This window comes from Berghia stephanieae, chromosome 3, assembly GCF_034508935.2.
Source record: "Berghia stephanieae isolate SIO BIC M18660-M18661 chromosome 3, UCSD_Bste_1.3, whole genome shotgun sequence".
Taxonomy (NCBI): domain Eukaryota; kingdom Metazoa; phylum Mollusca; class Gastropoda; order Nudibranchia; family Aeolidiidae; genus Berghia; species Berghia stephanieae.
In genome coordinates, this window is record NC_088362.1 from 57,847,478 (window position 1) to 57,870,544 (window position 23,067).

At 32.7% G+C, this 23,067-nt stretch overlaps 1 protein-coding gene across 2 annotated transcripts; it reads left to right on the top strand.

Annotated features, from left to right (window-relative positions):
* The first annotated feature begins 1,960 nt into the window (after nucleotides 1–1,960).
* Nucleotides 1,961–18,264, top strand: LOC144968072 (autophagy protein 5-like). Of its 2 annotated transcripts, none has more exons than XM_078906049.1 (8): nucleotides 1,961–2,152; nucleotides 4,269–4,397; nucleotides 5,679–5,806; nucleotides 6,521–6,599; nucleotides 7,824–7,986; nucleotides 10,339–10,430; nucleotides 12,481–12,588; nucleotides 16,638–18,264. In XM_078906049.1, the coding sequence occupies exons 2-8, from the start codon at nucleotides 4,287–4,289 to the stop codon at nucleotides 16,659–16,661; spliced, it is 705 nt and encodes a 234-aa protein (XP_078762175.1). In that variant the 5' UTR covers nucleotides 1,961–2,152; nucleotides 4,269–4,286; the 3' UTR covers nucleotides 16,662–18,264. The 2 variants fall into 2 exon arrangements, with proteins under 2 accessions (XP_078762175.1, XP_078762176.1); XM_078906050.1 differs by having other exon boundaries at nucleotides 2,016–2,152; nucleotides 12,481–12,586; nucleotides 16,635–16,909.
* Nucleotides 18,265–23,067: the final 4,803 nt, after the last annotated feature.

Here is a 23,067-nt window from a genome sequence, read left to right on the forward strand (position 1 = left end):
CAAATTGTTAGATTCAAAAGTGGAATGAGGCGACGTCGCTTCAGAGAGCCATTTACTGTTTTCCATTCTCAAAGTAATCCTTAAGAGTCATTCGGCCCATGGAACCGGAGTATATCCCGGTTTCTATAGCGTGAAACGGACATTAACAATTGTTTGTCATCCTTTGGATAGGACGCTAGTCTATCGCAACGTACTGTCCGCCAAATCTAACAGCAGACTCAACTACCATTCACTGGGGGGGGGGGGGGGGGGGTCAGAACAAATCTCGACTGCACCCGGGATCGATTTCGGTCCCTTTGCGTGTGAAGCGAGTGCTCTAACAAATGAGCTATCGGGACCCCTATTACTCAAGTTGAGCTAAAAAAAAAAGAGTGGTTCTTCAGAGAAATTCATTGGGCTCATGGAGCCGGGGTTTATGGACACTGGCAATTGCTTGCAAATCGCAAAGTACTTTCCGCCAAATTTAACATACCTAGCTACCCAATAACTGATGGGTGGACAGATAAAAACAAATCTCGACTCCACCCAGGGTTGATCATTGTCCCGTTGCATGTGACACGAGTTCTCAACCAACTGAGCTATCGCGACCCCCACTCGAGTTCAAAGGGAACTGAAATATAACAATAGGCCAGCTTCTGACAGTAAAGGCAATCTAAAAAAAAATACAGACGACAGACTGAAAATGAAATCTTGTTTCGTCAACTTAAAAAATCCCATTGTGACCCTTTTGACCCCTGAACTCAATTACCTTTGTCTTCTCGATCATCCCGCCATTACACCGGCTTGACGAGACGGGTCACTTATTATTTATGTATTTATTTATATTCTGATAAAAACCTCACATAGCTATTTATATTCTGATATCTGGGTGGGGTTCCCGACCTCCCATAGTGGGCGGAAAGGCACTAACTGTGTCTAATATCCCACTATAGCTGTTTTCCAATTTGCTTTCTGTCACTTCACAAAAAAACATCACCATCATGAAGTTTACGAGAAAGGTAAAGTAATAGAATGATTTTGTCTCATGATATCCTCCGCATCGAGAAGCTTGGAATATTGCTAAGACATCACAGCTAAAACATACACGAGTGTTATGCATCAGCAGAGATAAATAACGAGACATGAAACTCCCAAGTCAATTAATTCTAAAGCATATTCGAGTGTTGCATAACTTACGCACAAGTTCCGCCAGTGCTAATATAATAAAATATAATTTACAGGTACTACTACTACTACTGCTACTACTACTACTACTACTACTACTACTACTACTACTACTACTACTTACTACCACCACTACTACTACTACTACTACTACTACTACTACTACTACTACTACTACTACCACCACCACCACCACCACTACTACTACTACACCTACTACTATTACTACTAAAAAAATAAAATAATGACAATAATCTCCGTATTCTTCTTCTCCGCCATTGTTAAAAAACGTTTAACGAAATGGTCTTTATCAGCGAGAGGGGATAGGACAATCAGAAAACCACACAAGCGGTCTGGTAGCAGAGATTATAGTAATATTATTATATTCTTTGGCCGTAGGGTCTCATATGATCAGTCAGAACGAGCAAGGTCATGGTATCATTATGTTTTATAAGTTAAATGAAATTAGAACCACTTCATATATTGAAAGTCTCTTTTATTTGAGAGTAGAAAAAGAATTTTTATTTGCCAGCTTATAATATTTACCATCATATTTTTGCCCCACCCCTTATTAGCACAATGCCTAAAACAATGCATTTCGCAATTTGTTGACCTGCAGGTAAGAAAACCAACTTGAAAGCAAAACATTTTTTTCACATAATGATGATCGTAGCAGAAAATAAGTCGCCATAACCTTTCTGAGTGAAAACAGTTCCCCTGTGTCAAATTATGGAGTGGTGTATTTTTTCGCTGAATTTAATTTTCAGTTAAATATTGTTGTTATCTGGCAATCTTTCTTACAATTATTTTTCTCACTTATATTTGCCTACTGTCTATTACTCATTATTATTCTTGTGTCTTACGTTGTGTTAGGTATCCAAAAATTCCCCAGACAAATAGGTTTCACCAGAAACATTCAGAAGCTACATGGGCTTTTTCAATTTTTGAAAAGTTTTAAAGGAATTCGTATGCTATTTTCAACTGAATGGTAAGTGAAGTAAAATTTCATGACTTCGATTCGTTTGATTTTGATATAATGAAGAATGGGATTGAGATTTTTACTGAAGTTGAATTCGTATGCTATTTTCAACTGAATGGTAAGTGAAGTAAAATTTCATGACTTCGATTCGTTTGATTTTGATATAATGAAGAATGGGATTGAGATTTTTACTGAAGTTGAAGTATCCACTTACTTTAAGTTGTGACCACACAGTAATAACAACATCCTCATATGATTGATTCAGTACGATGTCCGTTGGTCACAAATCTGAAGAGTTATCTTCCATCAGGTCATCTGAATCTGATCAGTTCAGTTCCAATTTCTTTGGTTTGTTGAGTTTGTGTGATGTGAAGAAAAGACAGCTAGGGACAGGGAGACCTTCCATAAGCTACTAAATCCCAAGTATTCTTGTTCTAGTAGGGGGTTTGGGAGGGGGAAAACTTTTTTTTTTGGCCGTTCTTCAGTCGTCAGTTTAGCAATAATGTAATGTATGTGTGTGTGTAGTGTGTGTTTGTGTGTGTGAAAATTGTAAAATTGAGAGTGAAAGTGAAAGCATTAGAATTAGAGCATCTTACGTACAACAGTACAGTACAGACATTGTGTCGTCTCACAATAAGAGAAGTTAATCATTCCTGTTTTTTTTTTCACATTTATTTTCATTAATAAATTTAATTTTAATTTATGGGTAAGGTCAAAGGAAGTGACTGACATTGATCAGATAAAAAAACCCAAAAAACCTTATCATTGTTTTTGATTTTTATACTTATATCATTTATATATATATATATATATATATATATATATATATATATATATATATATATATATATATATTATTTAAAATATTTATCACAATGTTTGGGGCAGTCTACATCAATGTTTCAGGCTTAATTTGCCATCTTCAGGACTGAGTAGTTTTGTTGACTGTTGTTGTTTCTTGAAGTGGTTCCGGTTTGAAGTTAATTAAGAGGAATTTGCGCCGATGGGGACACTTTCCGTAGATCTCACTTCAAACCGGAACCACTTCAAGAAACAACAACAGTCAACAAAACTACACAGTCCTGAAGATGGCAAATTAAGCCTGAAACATTGATGTAGACTGCCCCAAACATTGTGGTAAATATTTTAAATAATAATTCGCTCCATTACTACATGTCGAGCACTTTTCGTACCATATTTGTATCAAACACGATTCAATATATATATATATATATATATATATATATATTATTTTAATATTTACCACAATGTTGGAGTCAGTCTACATCAATTTTTCAGGCCTTTTAGCCATCGTCAGGACTGTGTGTTACAAACCAAACTCATGTAACACACAGTCCTGACGATGGCTAAAAGGCCTGAAACATCGATGTAGACTGACTCCAACATTGTGGTAAATATTAAAATAATAATTCGCTCCATTGCTAGATGTCGAGCACTATCCGTACCATATTTGTATCAAACACGATTCAATAATATATATATATATATATATATATATATATATATATATATATATATATATATATTATATATATATATATATATATATATATTATATATATATATATATTATATATATATAATATATATATATATATATATATATATATATATATATATATATATATATAAATGGTATAAGTATAAAAATAAAAAACAATGATAAGGTTTTTTGGGTTTTTATATATATTGTATATTGACATGATCAAGTGATAGATTAATTATAGTGAAGATCATCTGAAATTTCATGAAGAAACTTAGCAGAAACTTAAATAACAAAGACGATTAAGTGTTTAAAAAAGAAATAGAGTCCGACGAAGACCTAATCTGGAAACAATCAATATAAGTATCCATTAGTATGCATGAACATGAAGCATGGATGAAGATTGATATTTCATGTCTCCCCATGTCAAAATACAAACTATTTTACAAGAAACTTGTGAAATAGTGAAGATAAATAAAAACTCTGTTCGTAAAATGAAAAAAAAAAACTTTCAACATTGCTTAGTTTTGATTGTGACATTAGCTTTGTTACTTTTTCTAATACATTTTACTTGGAATAAAAGTAAAAGAATTTTCCTATTTTGTTTTTATTTTGTTTCAGAAATAGAAGATTTCCAGAATGATGGAGGACCGGGAGATATTGCGAGAGACATGGGAAGGCAGAATACCAGTTTGTTTTCAGTTGGCAAGTGAAGAGGTGTACACAGTAGAGCAACCAGATCCTTTTTTTGTAAGTAGGGAATTGAATATTGTCACTTTTATGTGTGTCTATAGCTGGTCAAACTGTTTGAGAATTGAATTTATGACATACATTGCGATGTACAGAGGCTCCTACCCTTCTGCTTTTTGCAGAATCATTCAGCATTCCATCTACATTTTGCCATTCCGCATTCAAGGCAAAAATTCTGCATTTCAATGGAGGGAAGTTTAAAAAAAAATCAAATCTAGGAAAAACATGCGACTGATTGGTGTCATGGATGAGAATTCAGTTAATTTCAAGTTTACCTTTTTCCAACACCATTATAACTCATGGCTGGTGCCATTTTGCCTCAAGAAGCAGTGTGCCGTGGTGTTCAAGTTCAATGGCAAAGCAACTTAAAAATCTGTCTGGCTATTGAATGGATCCCTGCCGTGTGGTGACCTGATTACATTTTTTTACTGAATGAGTTTCGGGCAGGGAATTCATCATGAGGAGGAAATATTGGTCTTGCGGCTATGTGGTCTTGTGGTATGACACTCGCTCTCTGTCCTGAGTTCAATCCTCTCTCAGCACATAGTTGAGTCCTTGGAAAAGGCTCTTCACTCACATTCTCTCACCGTACTCAGGTGTAAAATGAATACCTGGCCATTAACAGCATTGTCTCTGTCGGGAAAAAATGTAATATCGCCTATGTAATGTCTCGTTCTTCATGGTACCTGTTGCTGTTGGTCAGGGACCCCTTGTAAAGCGCTTTGAGCATGTTTAGTGGATATTGGGCTAAATAAAAGCACAGTTTTTATTTATTTATTATTTTTTTTCTTGGGTTGAGTCAATACTGATTCCGTTTTTCGGTCTCAAATTCCGCATTTTTTTCCTTTTGATTCCTCTTTGGAGCGATTAGGGGTAGGAGCCTCTGGATGTATTGGAATATATTTTATCATAAAATGTATTTGGGGTCACCAATGTAAGTTGTGAGAATGTTACGATCTTACTTAGTTAAAAAGAAAGGAATGCCAATGACAAGTGAAAGATAAGATTAGAAGTTTAATCAAAGAGAAAGTGACTGTTACTCCAATCGGAAGTAGGAAACCGTAAAGTAAACAATATAAGAATGGCCAGGTAATTTAGGGAGAAATCAACTAAACGCTATTGGACGCCACATAATCTCTCAAAATGATGCATAGTTTAAACCCATTAACTCCCTTGCTTTAAAGAAAAAAAAAATTTTCCGCTTAACATTGATAACCTCATCAATTGTCCGAGAAATTATTATTTTTTTAGTGGCTAATATTTTTGTTTCTGCATCCCCAGCTTTTAGTTCCAAGACTAAGCTACTTTCCTTTGGTAACAGACAAAGTCCAGCGACACATGGTGAAACACATAGACCCTGAGGATCAAGGAGAAATGTGGTTGGAGGCAGATGGACAACCGCTCAAATGGTTAGACAACATAAGTTTAAGTGGTTAGGAGATGTCTTTCTTCTTCTTCTTCTTCTTCTTCTTTTTTTTTTTTCTTTCTTTTCTTCTTCTTCTTTTTCTTCTTCTTCTTCTTCTTCTTCTTCTTCTTCTTCTTCTTCTTCTTCTTCTTCTTCTTCTTCTTCTTCTTCTTCTTCTTCTTCTTCTTCTTCTTCTTCTATTATTGTTAAGCACACATTCCTGATTTTGAATATAATAACTTTATAAAAAATATCTATGAAAATTACATGCCAATATCTTATATTTTGCAATCTATTCATCCATATCTATGATGACAAAACTTTTGCCTTGACCTCATATCAATAAATTTTCACTCTTTCTTCCTTAATATTAATGCAATGAAATTCTATCCCCATGTGCAAATTTAACTATAACAAAAGAACCAGAGGTAAAACATTAAGATAGAATGGTACGGGAGTTTGTATAGTGTAGTTATGGGACTTGCACTGTTCTCACTTTTTCCATTTGTTTCCCTTTCATTTTATGGAAGGACTGATAAACAGATACGGTGCTATATTGAAATCTTTCAGTGGCCATGAAGACGTTGATATATCTTTCTTCGACTAATATTATTATCGGCTGAAGTTATTTAAAGCTTCTTTCATGATGATAAATTCTGATGACCCACGCTATTTACGGTGGTTTTTATAACTATTTTTTAAACTTTGAACATTTCAGGCATTATCCTATAGGTGTTCTCTTTGACCTGTATGGCAGCAGTGAAAAATTACCTTGGACGGTGACAATAAGATTTAAGGTACGTTGAATGCAGGCCTGTAAATCTTCCGTCTATTGTCGGATTTCCGACAGTACGATTTTGCTCTATAAGTGCTTAAAAAAAAAAAAAAAAGGTAATAGTAAAAATAAAATTCGTAACCCCAAAGAACAGAACCAATGAAAAATAAAATAAAAGACTTTTATTTCGTTCCTTGAAAAAATTAGATTTTATTCCGTTTCAAATGCCAACTTAAAAAAACAAAAAAAAAAAACTTTTTATTTGTCGCATCAAAGACAAAACATGCCGTCTATCAGTTAGCTATAATATTATCATGCCACTTACACACTCCGCTAGACGTGTATGTATTCACTGCCTGGCCACTGTGCCACAGCCAGCGAGAGAAAGTTCGCGCGAGTCGTCTTCACACACACACACACACACCTAGCCAGTAAATAACGCACACACAGAAGTGTGTCGAACCGGACCGGAAGGTTTCTCTCTATTTTGCTACCGACACACATGCATATCTCCGGTTCTTATTTCTCAGTCTCTATATTTCTTTGGTTCCGTCCCGATGTGAGACGGAAAAAAAATAATGCGAAATAATTATTTTTCTTGGAAAGCTCTCACACCACCGCAGCACCTCCTCCTTTTCTTCTTCTTCTTCTTCTTCTTCTTCTTCTTCTTCTTCTTCTTCTTCTTCTTCTTCTTCTTCTTCTTCTTCTTCTTCTTCTTCTTCTTCTTCTATAAGAATTAATCCAAATAAACGAAAGAATCAGTTTAATACAACAGGAGCGAAGATACGCAGCTTACCGTGTCGAGCACTAGACGTCTAGATACACATCCTTCAAAAGGGTAGGAATTGTTCTCTTCCTTTCATTTTACAACTAACTCAGACCTGGGACCTCAAATAATTGGGATTTTTTTTTTGATACCATAAAATAAGGATCTTGTTATAAACAAGTAGGGGAAAGTGACATGATTTGACTTGTCAATTGACGTGTCATATCTGTGTTGTGTCCATATTTTTGTCCTGTTGTGTCTATTTTCGCGTTTCAAAAAGTTCCGACAAATTTTTCACTAACCATTTACAGACCTGTGAATGTTCTGTTTATAGAGGTATTGTTGATTATCATAGGAATTCAGCCATGGATTGCTAGATCTACTAAAAAAAGAACAAAATACAAAATGATCTCTCTCTCCACCTTTTCTTTTTGAAAACAAAATAATTGTCTATTTTTGTCTTTTGTTTTAAAAATATAGAATTTCCCAGAAGAAGAGCTCCTTCATTGCCCGAACAAAGAAACCGTTGAGTCCCATTTCCTGTCCACATTGAAAGAGGCAGATGCTTTAAAACATCGGGGTCAAGTGATAAATAGTATGCAGAAGAAAGACCACAAAACTTTGTGGACTGGTTTTATGAATGGTGAGAGAGTGTTTACACTATTTATAATTTCAATTCATTTTTTTTTGTAGTAGCATTATTGAACTTTGCCATATGGAAATTATTATTTGTCTTGTGGAATAATATAGAGGGATAGCAGACCTGCGTACTTGAAAATTTAAAAGTTCGTAATTTTTTGGGAGATAAAAATTGTAGTCGCTAAAGTCAACTTTATAAATTACAATTTTCCCTCAAAATGCTTCAAAATCTTAATAATTCTAAGTTTTAGTGTCTTAAGAGATTAAAAAAAAAACTTGAACTTTTATATAGCGCAATATCCACAAATGTGCTCAAAGCGCTTTACAAGGGGCCCCTGACCAACAGCAACACTTAACAAGAAGGATGTGACATGACGCCTGTTAGGCGAAATGACGATTTTTTTTCGGCAGAGACAACGCTGTAAACTGCCAAGTACTCATTTTACACCTGAGTATGGTGACACAATGTGAGTAAAGAGCCTTTTTCAAGGACTGAACTATGTGCAGAGTGAGGCTCGAACCCAGGACCTTCCAATCAAAAGCGAGTGTCATACCACAAGGCCACATAGCCACTTAAGTTGAGAAACTTAATGACATTGAATATAATCCTAATGCATGTACTGAGCTATTGTTTTAGTATGATAGAGGTCTCAAAATGAAATTTAACCCACAATTATAATAAAGATAGTCTATTGATGTTTATGTTTTGTCTTAGATTCCCAAACTAAAAATAAGTCTAGGATGATATTGATCTCAATCTGGAACGAGAATCAATCATTGAAGGAAACAAAATATCACTGACTTTGATTCAGCTCAACATTGTTGGAAGTAGAGTTTAAATGTAAAACAAGGATTTGATTGACTGAATAAAAAGATGATAATAGTAAAAAGTGGAGAAATAATAATAATAATAATGTTGAAAACTTATATAGCACTGTAACTCTGAGACACCAGACTCTTAAGCGCTTAAATTGAAAATTACTTTGACTGAAACATACTCATTCACACACAAGCACACACACATACACACACACACAAGACAACATAAACCAGACGCCTATCTTACTTTTCATACCATCTACTAAAATCGAAACAGACAAGTTTTAAGCAAACGTTTAAAAATAGACAAAGATTCTTTTTCACGAATACTCTGTATGACTAGATATCGATTGGTAGTCACTAATGCAATTGCCTGGAATCCTGGCAATTTTTAAAAATATACACAGAGTAAGGTTTTCTCATACACAGTTACCTTGAACTCATTTGATTGTCCCAAATTTTTTTCTTATTATTCATTGTACATGGTTTCCTTGAATTTCGGTTTTCTTGACCTTTTTTTGCATGTCTTGATGATAGCTCAGTTGGTTGAACACCCGCTTTACACACAAAGGGACTGAGATTGATCCCATGTGCAGTAGAGATTTTTTTTTCCGATTCGCTTGTCCACTCAGCAGTGATAGGGTAGCTGGGTTTGTTAGATCTGGTGGAAAGTACTTTGTGATGCATTACCATCCTATGCAAAGGGTAGCAAGCAATTGTTTTTGTCTGTTTCAAGCTATAAACACCAGGATAAACTCTGCCTAATGGGCCCAATGGCTCTGAAGGACTACTTTTTGCATGTCCCGAGGCATTCGAAGAAACTGTATTCGAGTGCATCTTATTTTTTCCATTTAAGTTTTAGATCTATAAGCTCAGTGGATTTTAGAGTTCTCCTTGATTTACAGATTTATACTTGTGTCCATCTCATCATTTTTGTGAACTTATGACTAGTATTATTATTATTATGTTTTTAAACATATTATCTTTTGCATAACAATTGTAGTCATGGATCCACTTATTTTGAAGGTTTTTGATTGCAAGGTGACTCAGTAATAAATTATGTTAACAGCCTAGACATAAAATAATACATTTACCTGATGGACAAAATATCTTTTATATGAAACGTTTGTGGTATAGGATAAATCATATAACAAAATTATGTCTTTTGTCATCTGTTTTTGTTTTTGTTGTCATTATGTTTTAATTTAGGGTAGATGGTATAGTAATGTGTATGTAAAGAGTTTGTGTATGTGAATGTGGAGAAGTTTCCGTATTTGGGTTTGAGTGTACGGGTATATGTGTGTAGGTGTGTTAGTGTGTGTGCTAGTTTATATAGTCTGAGTGATTGTTAAGCACCATAGAGCAATTGTCAGTGAATTAATGGGCGCTACATAAGTATATTATTATTATTATATTATTATTATTATATATAATAATAATATATATTATTATTATTATTATTATTATTATTATTATTATTATTATTATTATTAATATTATTATTATTATTGTTATGTATTTGTTTAAATTTCTGCAGATAAATTTGATCAGTTTTGGTCTGTAAATAAACGACTAATGGAGAATGGAGGAGAAGACCTTTTTAAATACATCCCTTTTAGAATATACCAAGTAAGTGGTAGTTATTGAATGTGTGTGGAAAATGATTTAATTGTTTGAATCTGTGTTGTAAAATTTATCGGGTTGTTGTAAAATGTATCGGTTATCATTAGTCATTGTTATCCACTATATAAATACTAAATTTGCCTTCGTCTTCTGCTTCCTCTCTTCATCCTCACCTCTCTCTTCTTTCTCCATCATCAACACCATCATCGTCATCGTCGTCGTCGTTGTTGTCTTCATCATCATCCTTCTTCTTCTTCTTTTCCTTCTTCTTCTTCTTCTTCTTCTTCTTCTTCTTCTTCTTCTTCTTCTTCTTCTTCTTCTTCTTCTTCTTCTTCTTCTTCTTCTTCTTCTTCTTCTTCTTCTTCTTCTTCTTCTTCTTCTTCTTCTTCTTCTTCTCTTTTTCTTCTTCTTCTTCTTCTTCATTCTTCTCCTAATGTAGTTATTGTGTGTTATTTTATTCGTTCTATCTGTGTTTAATTCTATCTTTTTATTTCTTTGTTTTCTTAGTCATTGTTTCACTTATATCTATTTCTTCGTCTTCTGCTTCCTCTTCTTCCTCTCACTCTCTCTTCTTCTCATCATACCATCTCGTCATCGTCTCTCTTGTTGTCTTCTTCTTCTCTTCTTCTTCTTCTTTTCCCTTTTTCTTCTCTTCTTCTCTCTTCTTCTTCTTCTTCTTCTTCTTCTTCTTCTTCTCTTCTTCTTCTTCTTCTTCTTCCTTCTTCTTCTTCTTCTTCTTCTTCTTCTTCTTCTTCTTCTTCTTCTTCTCTCTTCTTCTTCTTCTTCTTCTCTTCTTCTTCTTCTTCTTCTTCTTCTTCTTCTTCTTCTTCTTCTTCTTCTTCTTCTTCTTCTTTTCTTCTTCTTCTTCTTCTTCTTCTTCTTCTTCTTCTTCTTCTTCTTCTTCTTCTTCTTCTTCTCTTCTTCTTCTTCTTTCTTCTTCTTCTTCTTCTTCTTCTTCTTCTTCTTCTTCTCTTCTTCTCTTCTTCTTCTTCTTCTCTTCTTCTTCTTCTTCTTCTTCTTCTTCTTCTTCTTCTTCTTCTTCTTCTTCTTCTTTCTTCTTCTTCTTCTTCTTCTTCTTCTCTTCTTCTTCTTCTTCTTCTTCTTCTTCTTCTTCTTCTTCTTCTTCTTCTTCTTCTTCTTCTTTTCTTCTTCTTCTTCTTCTTCTTCTTCTTCTCTTCTTCTCTTCTTCTTCTTCTTCTTCTTCTTCTTCTTTCTTCTTCTTCTTCTTCTTCTCTTCTTCTTCTTCTTCTTCTTCTTCTTTCTTTTTTCTTCTTCTATCTCATTCCATTCTTCTCTCTATTTTATTACTTACTTACTCCTTTTTCTCTCTATCTTTCTTGCTAGTTCATCAATTTTATACTTCTCGACCAGTTGAACTTCATCTTAGGCTTTTCTATTTCTTTAGCAATTTTTTCTTCTAAAGTTAAATTTTCATAATTGATAATATTATATTAATATAATAATATAATATATATTTAATAATATAATATATATATAATAATAATAATATTATAATAATAAAGTGTTCTTTTATTAGCACTAAACGCTGTACTTTTCAAGCGCTTTACTTTATACTTGTCTAAACCATAACACCTCGTACTGAGCCAGTGACCACTCTCACTATCGCACCTCTTACTCTGCATAGTTTTACAAACTGAATCTGACATTCATACAAAATGGAATCAAACAATAAAACTATATTTTCTCTTCATTAGAAATGCCTGATAAAATTTCTGAAGATGGTCTTTAGATTTTTCTTAACTTTCTTCTTGCTCAGGCCTTCTGCAAGGAGTGATTTCCATCGTAGGTCCTGCTTTATTTAAAATTTTAAAATTATTTTCTTTATGACAATGATAATTCGTACACATCCAATTCATCGAACATGCATCTGTTATGCAGAGATTGTTCCAATTAACCCAGACCTGTACGTTCTTTTTCAGATGGAATTCATTGATACTTTGCTTTATGCTCTTTTATAAAATTTTCGTCAATCAAATAATGTCTATATATAGGATGTCCATAACAATTAAACTCCTATTGTTCTCCATCTTTTTAGGCTGAGGAAGTGCCAATCCAGAAATTGATAAAACCCATCGACACCAGTGGAAACCTTACAACCCTTAGGCATTTGCTAAAATTGGCTATAGCAGATTTTTTCAAAAAGGTAAAAATTTCATAATGATGATAATAATAATAATAATAATAATAATAATAATAATAATAATAATAATAATATAATAATAATAATAATAATAAAGTGTTCTTTTATAGCACTAAACGCCGAAGCCTTTTCAAGCGCTTTACAATATACTTGTCAAACCATAAACACACTCGTACTGAGCCAAAGAGACACACACACAACAGTCGCACACACTAACTCTGCAAGTTTTACAAAAATGAAATTGACATTCAACAAAATGGAATCAAACAATAAAACGTATAATTTACTCATCAATAAGAAAATGCCTGGGATAAAAATTTCTGGAAAAGATGAGTCTTTAGATTTTTCTTAAAACTTTCTATGCTGCCCGAGAGCCTTACTGGCAAAGGAAGTGATTTCCAAATCGTAGGTCCTGCTTTATTTAAAAATTTTAAAAATTATTTTCTTTATGACAATGATAATCCAGTACACACCAATTCATCGGAACAGCACTGTTATGCAGAGATTGTTCCAATTAAGCCGCCAGACCTGTAAACGTTCTTTTTCAAGATGGAATTCAGTACCTTGAGATACTTTGCCTTTATAGCTCTTTTAATAAAATTTTCGTCAATCAAATAATGTCTATATATACAGGATGTCCATAAAGTCTTTCCGTGATTTCAGAGACTTATTTTTCTAAAACCATCATAGATATTTACATCTGGATATCACGATCTTCTAAGGAACAGTCATACATTCAAGCCCATATGTCATTGACCCACATTACATCATAAAGTTAGCAAAACGAACATGAACTAAAAAAATTTTATTTTTATATCCCACTATCTCGGAAATGCAACAGTTATCACCGTCTTGTAAGGAAAAGTTATACGTTTATGTAGACCTGTAAATTCTCAGTCAATTAACTGAAATCAGTCAATTTGTCAAATTCAAATATTTAAAAAAAAGGAAAGAAAGAAAGAAGTGAAGAAAGAAAGAATTCACAAATCGTAGTCGAATGACCGTAAAGTAATTAGGAGTGTTCCATAACGCTACGCATAGCTCATGGGAGCCGTTAATATTAACGATGGATTTATTGCCAAGGCTAAGCGGCGCTTTTTAGAATTGGCGTGACTGAACACATCGCAGTGTAATTTCACACAGCCTTCGTTAAATTATTTTTTCACTTTCCAACCTGTCGTGATCCCAACGGTAGCCAATTTTAACTGAGCCGCCGAGCGATAAATTTCACTGTTTCGTCTAAGCCAAAATTGACCACAATTACAAGCTGGGTTTTAAAACTATAAAAAAAAATAAAATGCGAATGCCGGAAGTAACATCTCGAGTAGATGGTGGAGACACCTTTAAATCGAAAGTTAGATTAGGATAGATTGATACAAGCACATTTCGATTGCCTCACATTGTAAACAAACTGGTTGACCGTTTCTTCACTGATTGAGTACCTGATTATAAGGAACAATGGTAAGTAGCCTAATTAATTCCCGTGCAAATCAGGACGTTTTCTGCCATTGTTTTGCTCAAGCCCAAGCGAGCTTGCTGTTTTGTGGCGATTTACCTTCATTTCGATTCTTTGAATTTTTCCGCTACGCCTGCCGAAGTTTCTTCTTGATAATTCACTTCTACTTAATAATTCAGTGTATTAGCCAGAAGTCATATTTATTTAAGTTTTTTTTCTCTGTCATTTACTGATTGAAAATCAAGTTTGCTCGTTCCTACATTATTCTAATGTTCTCACAATGGCTGAGCTGTTCGTGGATCGCAATTCAGACTTGTCGAGCATCGATAAAGTTAAAGATGTGAGTGTGAGGAATAAATTCAATTGGTCATGGCTAGAAGTTAAAGATGATAATGGTGATTATTTTTCTGACTATGTCAAAAAAAAAAATTCCAGAGGCAGGAATATGACTATGACTTTGATGAAGTCATCTTTACCTATATGATTATGAATGACATGCTTATTTAGCATTCCTTCTACATCAAATTATGGCAGTCATACTTCCATAAGAAATAATCTTGTTGTTACCAACATAAGTGCCTGCTCCACTCACTTTTCTGAATTAAAAATTCACCCCATACACCGGAGCATACTCAATGTCTCAATCGTTTCTATGTTATATGTTTGTGATGAGAATATTGGCTATTAAGCTTAACTGCTGGTCAAAATTACTTCGCGATGGTGGTGAACGAATCGGCGGTCTCAAGAAGTGGGTGAGAGAGGGATCTAGAAATGACTTTGAGTTTGAAACGAATATTTTTTGTGTTCGTGGATAGCTCACACGGTAGAGCCACGCTCTCACCTGCCAGGCGGAGTTGTCGTACCAATAAGGTCGCAGGTTCAAACCCCACCACCGCCGCGAAAAATTTTTTTATTCTCTATTGTCTTCTGGCACTTTTCTACTCACTTCATATCTTGTAAGAAATAACACCCACTATTTTAATGTATTGTATTTATCACTCTCCTCTCCATTTTAAAAATAATTGAATCTTCAGGTTGTCGAAGAGTTTCAGTCAATTTTTATAGAGCTCATTTACAGGTCTAGTTTATGCCCATAAGTTCTCCACTGACATTAGATCACCAAAGCTAAATGAAAACTTAAAAGATCTCATTTTTATATCCTTCAATCTCGGAAAAGCACTAGTGTGTCACATGAAACAAAATAGCCAAAGGTAGCTCAACAATGTTTCATAGCTGAGTTTGACAGACCATTACAGGATGGGAAGATGATTTTTAGAAATTGTTTTTCTAAATTTGCTGAGACACAATGTCAGATATTGACCACAAATCGTTTGTAAATTTCTAATTGACACATTTCCAGTCAGATGAATTAGAAGAGATGGATTCGATTGAATGACTGCCTGGGTCATTGGACATTTCTCTGTGTGGCTTAACCTTCTCCTTACCAACCATAGGAAAATCGTCACATTCTTTAGGTTTCAACCAGCACTTTTATCATTCATATTTCTTTTGTAAATCACACAATTTAAAGAAATTTTTTTATTATAGCTATAAAAACGTGACACTGTGTTGTATAGTTCCTTTTGCTGATCAATATTATGCATAGAATGTATTTGTTGCTTTTTTGTTTGAGTAAGAAAAAAACTATTTATGTGTTGGATGAGTGAGAAATTATCGGGAAAATTCTGAAAATGGCTTGTAAGGAAAGGGTTAATCCTATGAGGCTAAATCGAAAGAAATTTATTCTGCTCCCACACCGGATGTTAAAACGCTTACCATGAAAGAAATGGCTATTATTGAATCCTTCACGCCACAAAAGACACAAAACACATGAAAAACAAAACTCGAAAATAGGTTGAATTTGTTTGTAGGTAGCCATGGCAACCATATTGATGCACATTGAGTTGAACAGAATGGTAAACAAAATGTAACATATTTATGTATTCATATTCATATATCCATGTTTAAAGTATGTAAGTCGTCTCGTTTTTCTGTTCAAGATGTTAATGATTAGGGAGAGGCTTAATGTGCACCCTCTATAGAATAAATACCAGAGATATAGCCTTGTGAGGCCATGAAAGAAATACTGGTGTTACTAGCAGGCTTATGCTAACTTCATGCAATATACATAGAGACCTGAGAACTCGTCACTCTATTTTATGCCCTTGTCCCATTCATTTCTTCACCACTCAACCTTGTCACTCGTCTTTCTCAGTCCTAAACACAACCACTTTTTTTCCCGTATCTTGGGGAATAGTATAACACTAGTTCCCATCTATCGATGAATGAATTTGGAATATCTGCCGGCTGAACCAAAATATTATGTCGCATAATAATAATGATGATAATAATAATAATAATAATAATAATAATAATAATAATAATAATAATGATAATAATAATATTAATAATATAATAATAATAATAATAATAATAATAATAATAATAATAATAATAATAATAATAATAATAATAATAATAATAATAATAATAATAATGATGATGATGATTATGATGATCACAATAATAATAAAAATAATAGTAATAATAATCATAATCATAATAATGCTTATAATTTTCATGCTTTTTTTCTCAGATGATCTCCCATGTCAACGAGTAGTGATTCAAGGAGTGGAGCCCTCACTAGACACGCCCCTTTCATGGATGAGTGAACACCTGAGTCACCCAGATAACTTCCTGCACATTTGCCTTCGTCCTTCAATACCCATAGAGAGTTGATAGTAGATAGTAAATAGAGATATTGGTTTCAAAGGCCATTCAAATCTTTAAAAAACAAAACAAAATGATAAACAAAAAACAAAAACATGATGTTTGAATTTACCATGGGATTAAAATTTCCTTATAAATATTTACAAGTCTCATAATTTAATTAAATTAAAACAAAAAGTAAAAGACTAAAATGCTTGAACTTTTATATAGCGCAATGTCCACGAAATGTGCTCAAAGCGTTTTACACAGGGTCCATAGCCAACAGCAACAGTAAACATTTAGGATAAGATATTACGCCTGATTTTTGGACAAAGACATTTCTTGTTAACGACCCGGTTTTCATTTTACACCTGAATACAGTGAGAGAATGTGAGTAAAGAGCCTTTACCAAGGACTCAACTTTGCGCCGCTCAGAGCGGGACTTCGAACCCAAGGCCTTCTAATCCGAAGATGGATGTCAAACCACTAGACCACATAATCGGTTTATTAGTTATCAATGTTATTTTATTTGTTTTTCTCTCACAGCAATGAAACCTTTACAATTTGGGTTATCAGACTCGTAAATAAGTATGTGAGTAGGTGACTTTCAAAACGCACCAAGTCCCATTTTCATCGTTCAAAGAAATCTGCAATTTTATGGTATTTGTTGAATGACTTGAAGAGGAAAATACGTGTCTTCTGTGCCTCATAAAACATTACCCTGAGTGGTTTGAAAGTCCAAATTTTCTCTGGTGATTCTATGGACTGCGAAAGATAGCTCGAGATTGTTAACTCATTTTCTATCATTTTCTTATTTAGGATGTTTTGAAAGTCACCTACTCATGTATAGGTAGATCAAGACATATAAAGAGATGCTGAAAAAAATTGCAGTTAAATTTGATAATCAAGCTCAGTTTTAGCTGATCGTTATGGAATCGAGAATTCTGTGAATAATTAGGTGGAATTATGGAAATCTAATCCAAAGTCTTTAAATAAAAATAACTAATTCCTAGTCTTGGGCGTTCCCAGCAGTTCATCTTATAAATAGATTGAATTTGACGCCATTCAGGTCTTTGTTATTGTTTTTTTTTGCCATCTGCGTTTATGAGTAATTTTCACTAAACTGTATTAACCAGACTATAAACGTTCAAGGTTACACATAGTTTTGTGTGTTGGTCTGGTATACTTCCGGATGGCAATGTTGTGAGCTTCTTAGCCAAGCGCACACTTCTATCGAGAAGTTGACTCACAAGCAGAGAGACTCATCAGTCAAGGGTTCAATGGAAGTTATTATTTTTTTTAAAAATCAGGCGTTTCTCTGTCTATCCATATTTACACTTTATGTTTTCCAAAAATCAAAAAAAAAAAAATTTATTTCTTAACTTTGTCCTGCTGCTCGTCTTTTATTCCCATTCTTTGTTGACTTTGATAAATTAGGCTTCCATAACTCATATAGCATTTTTACATGTCCAAAGTATTGCAAAATATTGACTGTAAAGAGTAATGAACAAAAACGAATAGAACAGCTTTGAAAAAATAATATAACAAAACAACAAATTTACCAAACATGGAATGTTTCAGGCTCAAAACCCTTTTTCAGACAATGACAAATACAATAAAAACATTGTAACTTCACTTAAAATCGTGACAGGCGGCAGAGAAATAATTTGGCACGGCTTGTCTGCAAGTAAAAAGAATCTTGAAATCAAGATTTTAAGTAATGTATTCATGGCACAAGACCGAAGGGCTAGAGCTCAGGTGGTCGCTGGTTTGGATAAGTAAATAAGTAAGTAAGTAAAAATAATAATGATAATAATAATAATAATAATAATAATAATATAATAATAATAATAATAATAATAATAATAATAATAATAATAATAATAATAATAATAATAATAATTATAATAAACTTTATTCATCCTTTTCGGAATTTGTACAACGGTCGTGGCAAAGAAAAGAGATGGATTAAAGTATTGACATTAAAAATACACAGAAATCAGCATTAAATAACCTATCAATATCTCAAAATAGATTAAATAAGAATGTATCTATTACATGCAATATAGTGAATATTATATAGATATTTTGAGTGATAATATGCAGGCTTTATGGAATAAATATAAATTTGATTATTGATTTAAGAGTATATTTGGAATCACAATCTAAAATATTTCACTGCAGATGTTTGGAAAATAAAAAATGGTGCAGAATTAGATCAGTTAGTGAGTACATATAATCATTACGCTAAAATTATTGATAAGAATGTAAACCATATATACAGCTAAGAACAACAAGTGATGTATTCGTGTTTTTATCACGTTTGTTATTGGATGAAGAAGGGGTTTTGAGTCCAAAATGTTCCTTGTTTGGTATTTTGTTCTTTTTCGAAGCTGTATATTGATTTTATAGCATTTCTACAGGGCATAACCATGACGATGTCTATGCCGTGCTCTACGCACATGAAGTGTGTAATCAAAAATCTATTTAACTCATTGAGACAAATGTCTGTAGTTTTATTTTTCACAATTTAATTTTGAAAACAAAACCTCGGAAAATTTATTGAAAACTTTGATTAAAGTTTCTGTCGTAATAATTTCATAGAGTGGATGAATCAATTACAAAAAGGGTTGCTGCAAAATTATATGTGTTGTTATACACATGGCAGTAGATCCAAAAATTAAAAAAAAAATATTAAGGTAGTTTTTAAGGAATTTACACGTCAAAATAAATATAAAGCTGCCTGAAGTTATCGACTGTCAAAAGTATTCAACAAAAATGACTATATCAGCTTCATAAAAGAAGTGAATAAAAAGGAATATGATAGCTTCAGAATAGAAAATATCAAATTTTCTCTTTTGAAACTGCGATATTCAATTTTTGTTCCTAGATTTACAATGTCCATCTTTTAAATAAGTTTTGTTCCACATTTTCAGCATTGTCTAAACAAAAATTTTCCACAGTACACGACAGCAAAGATTTTGACTCCCATCATAACTTTATCAAAGAACTGTGATACAGTTTTTGTTTTGTGGAATACTTCTCGAATTAACTTAGAATTGTTTTACATTGAATGAATTGTAGAATTGTTGTACATTGAATGAATTGTATGTGAATATTTATAATGACATGAAATAAACCTTTCATCGTTATTGGTCTGCAAATTTTTACTTCCCACATCGATGAATTAAGATGGCACTCAACTTGTCAAAAGTTCTTAAATCTCAGACTTCGGACGATGTCTTAATCTTTCGACATATGATGTAAACTTTTTTAGGCCAATATGAAATAAAGGATTGTTTTGTCTTTGTGTGATAATATGTGCTGATTGTAGTCTGTAGAACGCTGGATAATTCACACTCAGGGTACTGCCCCCCCGTATCTTCAGATACAAATAATAATGATGTTTTAAGGCACTTTTTCAATTAGTAGAAAAATGTTTTATTTGTTGTTTTTTTTTCTTTTTCTTTTTGTTCTTCTGTTTGTTTGTTTGATATCCATTGCTTTATTTTTTTTGCTTTGTTGGTCATGATTATGTTTCCTTTAAAAAAGATAAATTCTCTCTTTGTATATTACTACTACTACTATTATTATTATTATTATTATTATTATTATTATTATTATTATTATTGTTATTATTATTATTATTATATTATTATTATTATTATTATTATTATTATTATATTATTATTATATTATTATTATTATTATTTATTATTATTATTATTATTATAATTATTATTATTATGATTATTATTATTATTGTTGTTGTTGTTGTTGTTGTTATTTTTATTATTTTTATTATTATTATTACTATATTCTCAATGTTACTTGAGGTAACTCGACGTTCTTTCATTTGAGATTAAAATCAGGGGCATGAATTAATTTGAGATATAAATTGTATTATCGCATACAGTTGAGTCTGAAATGCTGAGAAGGGTGATAGCTGTCACAGAACTTAATCCTTGTGATATATTTAACAATTAAAATTTAGCTTCGAGATGTTCCAGTTGTTGGTCTGTTAAGGCTTTGCATTGTATCCTAAGGAACCAAGGATCGAACCCCTGCGTAGACCAATTTCATCTTTTTTTGTGTTCATTTGGCAAGATTTATATTATATTATATCAATTCCTTTGAACTTCCATGGTAAGCTGGAGGTCACTTGCATTGTCTTCTATCCCCCTATATCTATTTTCCGATTTTGCTTTCAGTCTTTGTCTTGGAATGGGATCGCTTGGTTTTGTCCTGGTCTTTGTCTGAGTCCTTAGTTGAGAGGGAAATAGTCAAATGTTTAATATTAGTTTTGGGCGATGATATTTTTATCCCTTGTAAATCATCTCTCTGTTATGTAGTGTTATGTTTTCTTTTTGGATGTACATATTCTGTTAACATTTGAGTGTATTCATCTTGGTGGGATCCTTTACTGTTGTCTGGATGAGACTTTTAGGTGATCTCAAACTAAGTACAGATGGTGTGTTCTTGGAATCTACATCTGTTCCCTATTTAAACCATTCCCCTTCATCTTTCTTTTTCTTGGTTAGCTTTACTTGTAATTTTAGAATTTTTTCACTATCCCATATTCTTCCTTTTTACTGGTGCTGAAATGATCTAAATGTGAAGCAAACGACTTAAAACGTTTAAAAACACAAATAATTTAGTAAATAGTAAATAATGATTTTATATAGCGACTAAACATCTACGTTAATCGTGCTCTGCGGCGCTTTACATAATAAAAATGTTTAAAAACAACAAAATTAAAAATCACGACACTAAATAATAAGCATGAATACAGAAACAAAATCTAAGCAACATCTATATATTTCATGAAAAATAAGGCTCACAGAACAACTCAGTCTTCAGACATTTCCTGAATCAATTTTTCCTCCTTATCTTGCTCATATGGATAACGTGGAATTTTAATTGTTGTTGACATTAAAAGTTTGTTTTGTGGTCTATCTCTTACGTGGAATGCCCAGGCAGCAACATTTTATGATTATGTGCTAAAGGGTACAATTAAAAATAAATTTAAGTTTGTCCTATTAAGGTGCTAAATAACCTAGTTTAGTGGTACTTTAAAACATTATCCTGAGTGATTAGAATGGAACAAAGGAGATTCAAACAGTCTCTTCATCCAACCATTCTACAACTACAATGCTAAGAAGTGACCTGTATTTGTATTTTCTAAATATTTTCCTGAATTTTATAATGACCAAATGTCTTAGGTTAGTATCATCATTTTGATTGGAATCATCATTTTGATTAGGATCATCATTTTGATGGGAATCATCGTTTTGATTAGAATCATCATTTTGATTAGAATCATCATTTTGATTAGAATCATCATTTTGATTAGGATCATCATTTTGATTAGAATCATCATTTTGATTGGAATCATCATTTTGATTAGAATCATCATTTTGATTAGAATCATCATTTTGATTAGGATCATCATTTTGATTGGAATCATCATTTTGAATGGAATCATCGTTTTGATTAGAATCATCATTTTGATTAGAATCATCATTTTGATTGGAATCAACGTTTTGAATGGAATCATCATTTTGATTAGAATCATCATTTTGATTGGAATCAACGTTTTGAATGGAATCATCATTTTGATTAGGATCATCACTTTTTTCATTATTATTTTTCACTTCTATTTTCACATTAAAAGAAAAAAGAATGAATACGGTTATCTAGTAATTTGATAATTACAAGAATGACACAAAGGATTATACATTTTTTACTTGATGTATCATTCATTTTTTTGACCACTGTAGATGCACATCAAGATAAAATAAACTTCATGTTTAATTAATCTAAAAGTGTTACCACAAGTGACCACTACTTTGTATTTTCAGGGGACGATCCAATATGTCCTGTGACTAACCTTTGCCCTTTTGAATGCCATTTTTGTACGATAAATGATGGAATTATAATCCTAGCATTTTTGTGATATACCAACATTGTAGTCTGTCGATGTATAAGTTTGATTGTAATGTGTGAGTGTGTGTTGGTTCCAGGTCATAGGTGAACATGTGTTAATTGTGTGCTGTACAGTGTGAGTAGAAGCTGTGGACTGTAAAAAGTAATAAACAAAAATGAGTATAACTGCTTAAAAAAAAAAACAATATGTCAAACACGGAACATTTCGGGCTCAAAATCCTCTGCATCCAACAACAAAAGACAATAAAAACATAAATACATGTATTTATGTGTTCATTGTTGGCTGAAGAAGGGTTTTGAGCCCAGAACGTTCCGTGTTTGATATTTTTTTTAAAGCTGTTATATTCATTTTTGTTTATTACTCTTTACAG

What these genes read in the sequence shown, in the direction of transcription:
- LOC144968072 (XM_078906050.1), top strand. Translation starts at nt 4,287, where the DNA reads ATGATGGAGGACCGGGAGATATTGCGAGAGACATGGGAAGGCAGAATA. An exon ending in GATGGACAACCGCTCAAATG is followed by an intron (nt 5,807 to 6,520) that starts GTTAGACAACAT and finishes TGAACATTTCAG; the next exon opens with GCATTATCCTATAGGTGTTC. An exon ending in TATAGCAGATTTTTTCAAAA is followed by an intron (nt 12,587 to 16,634) that starts AGGTAAAAATTT and finishes TGCTTTTTTTCT; the next exon opens with CAGATGATCTCCCATGTCAA.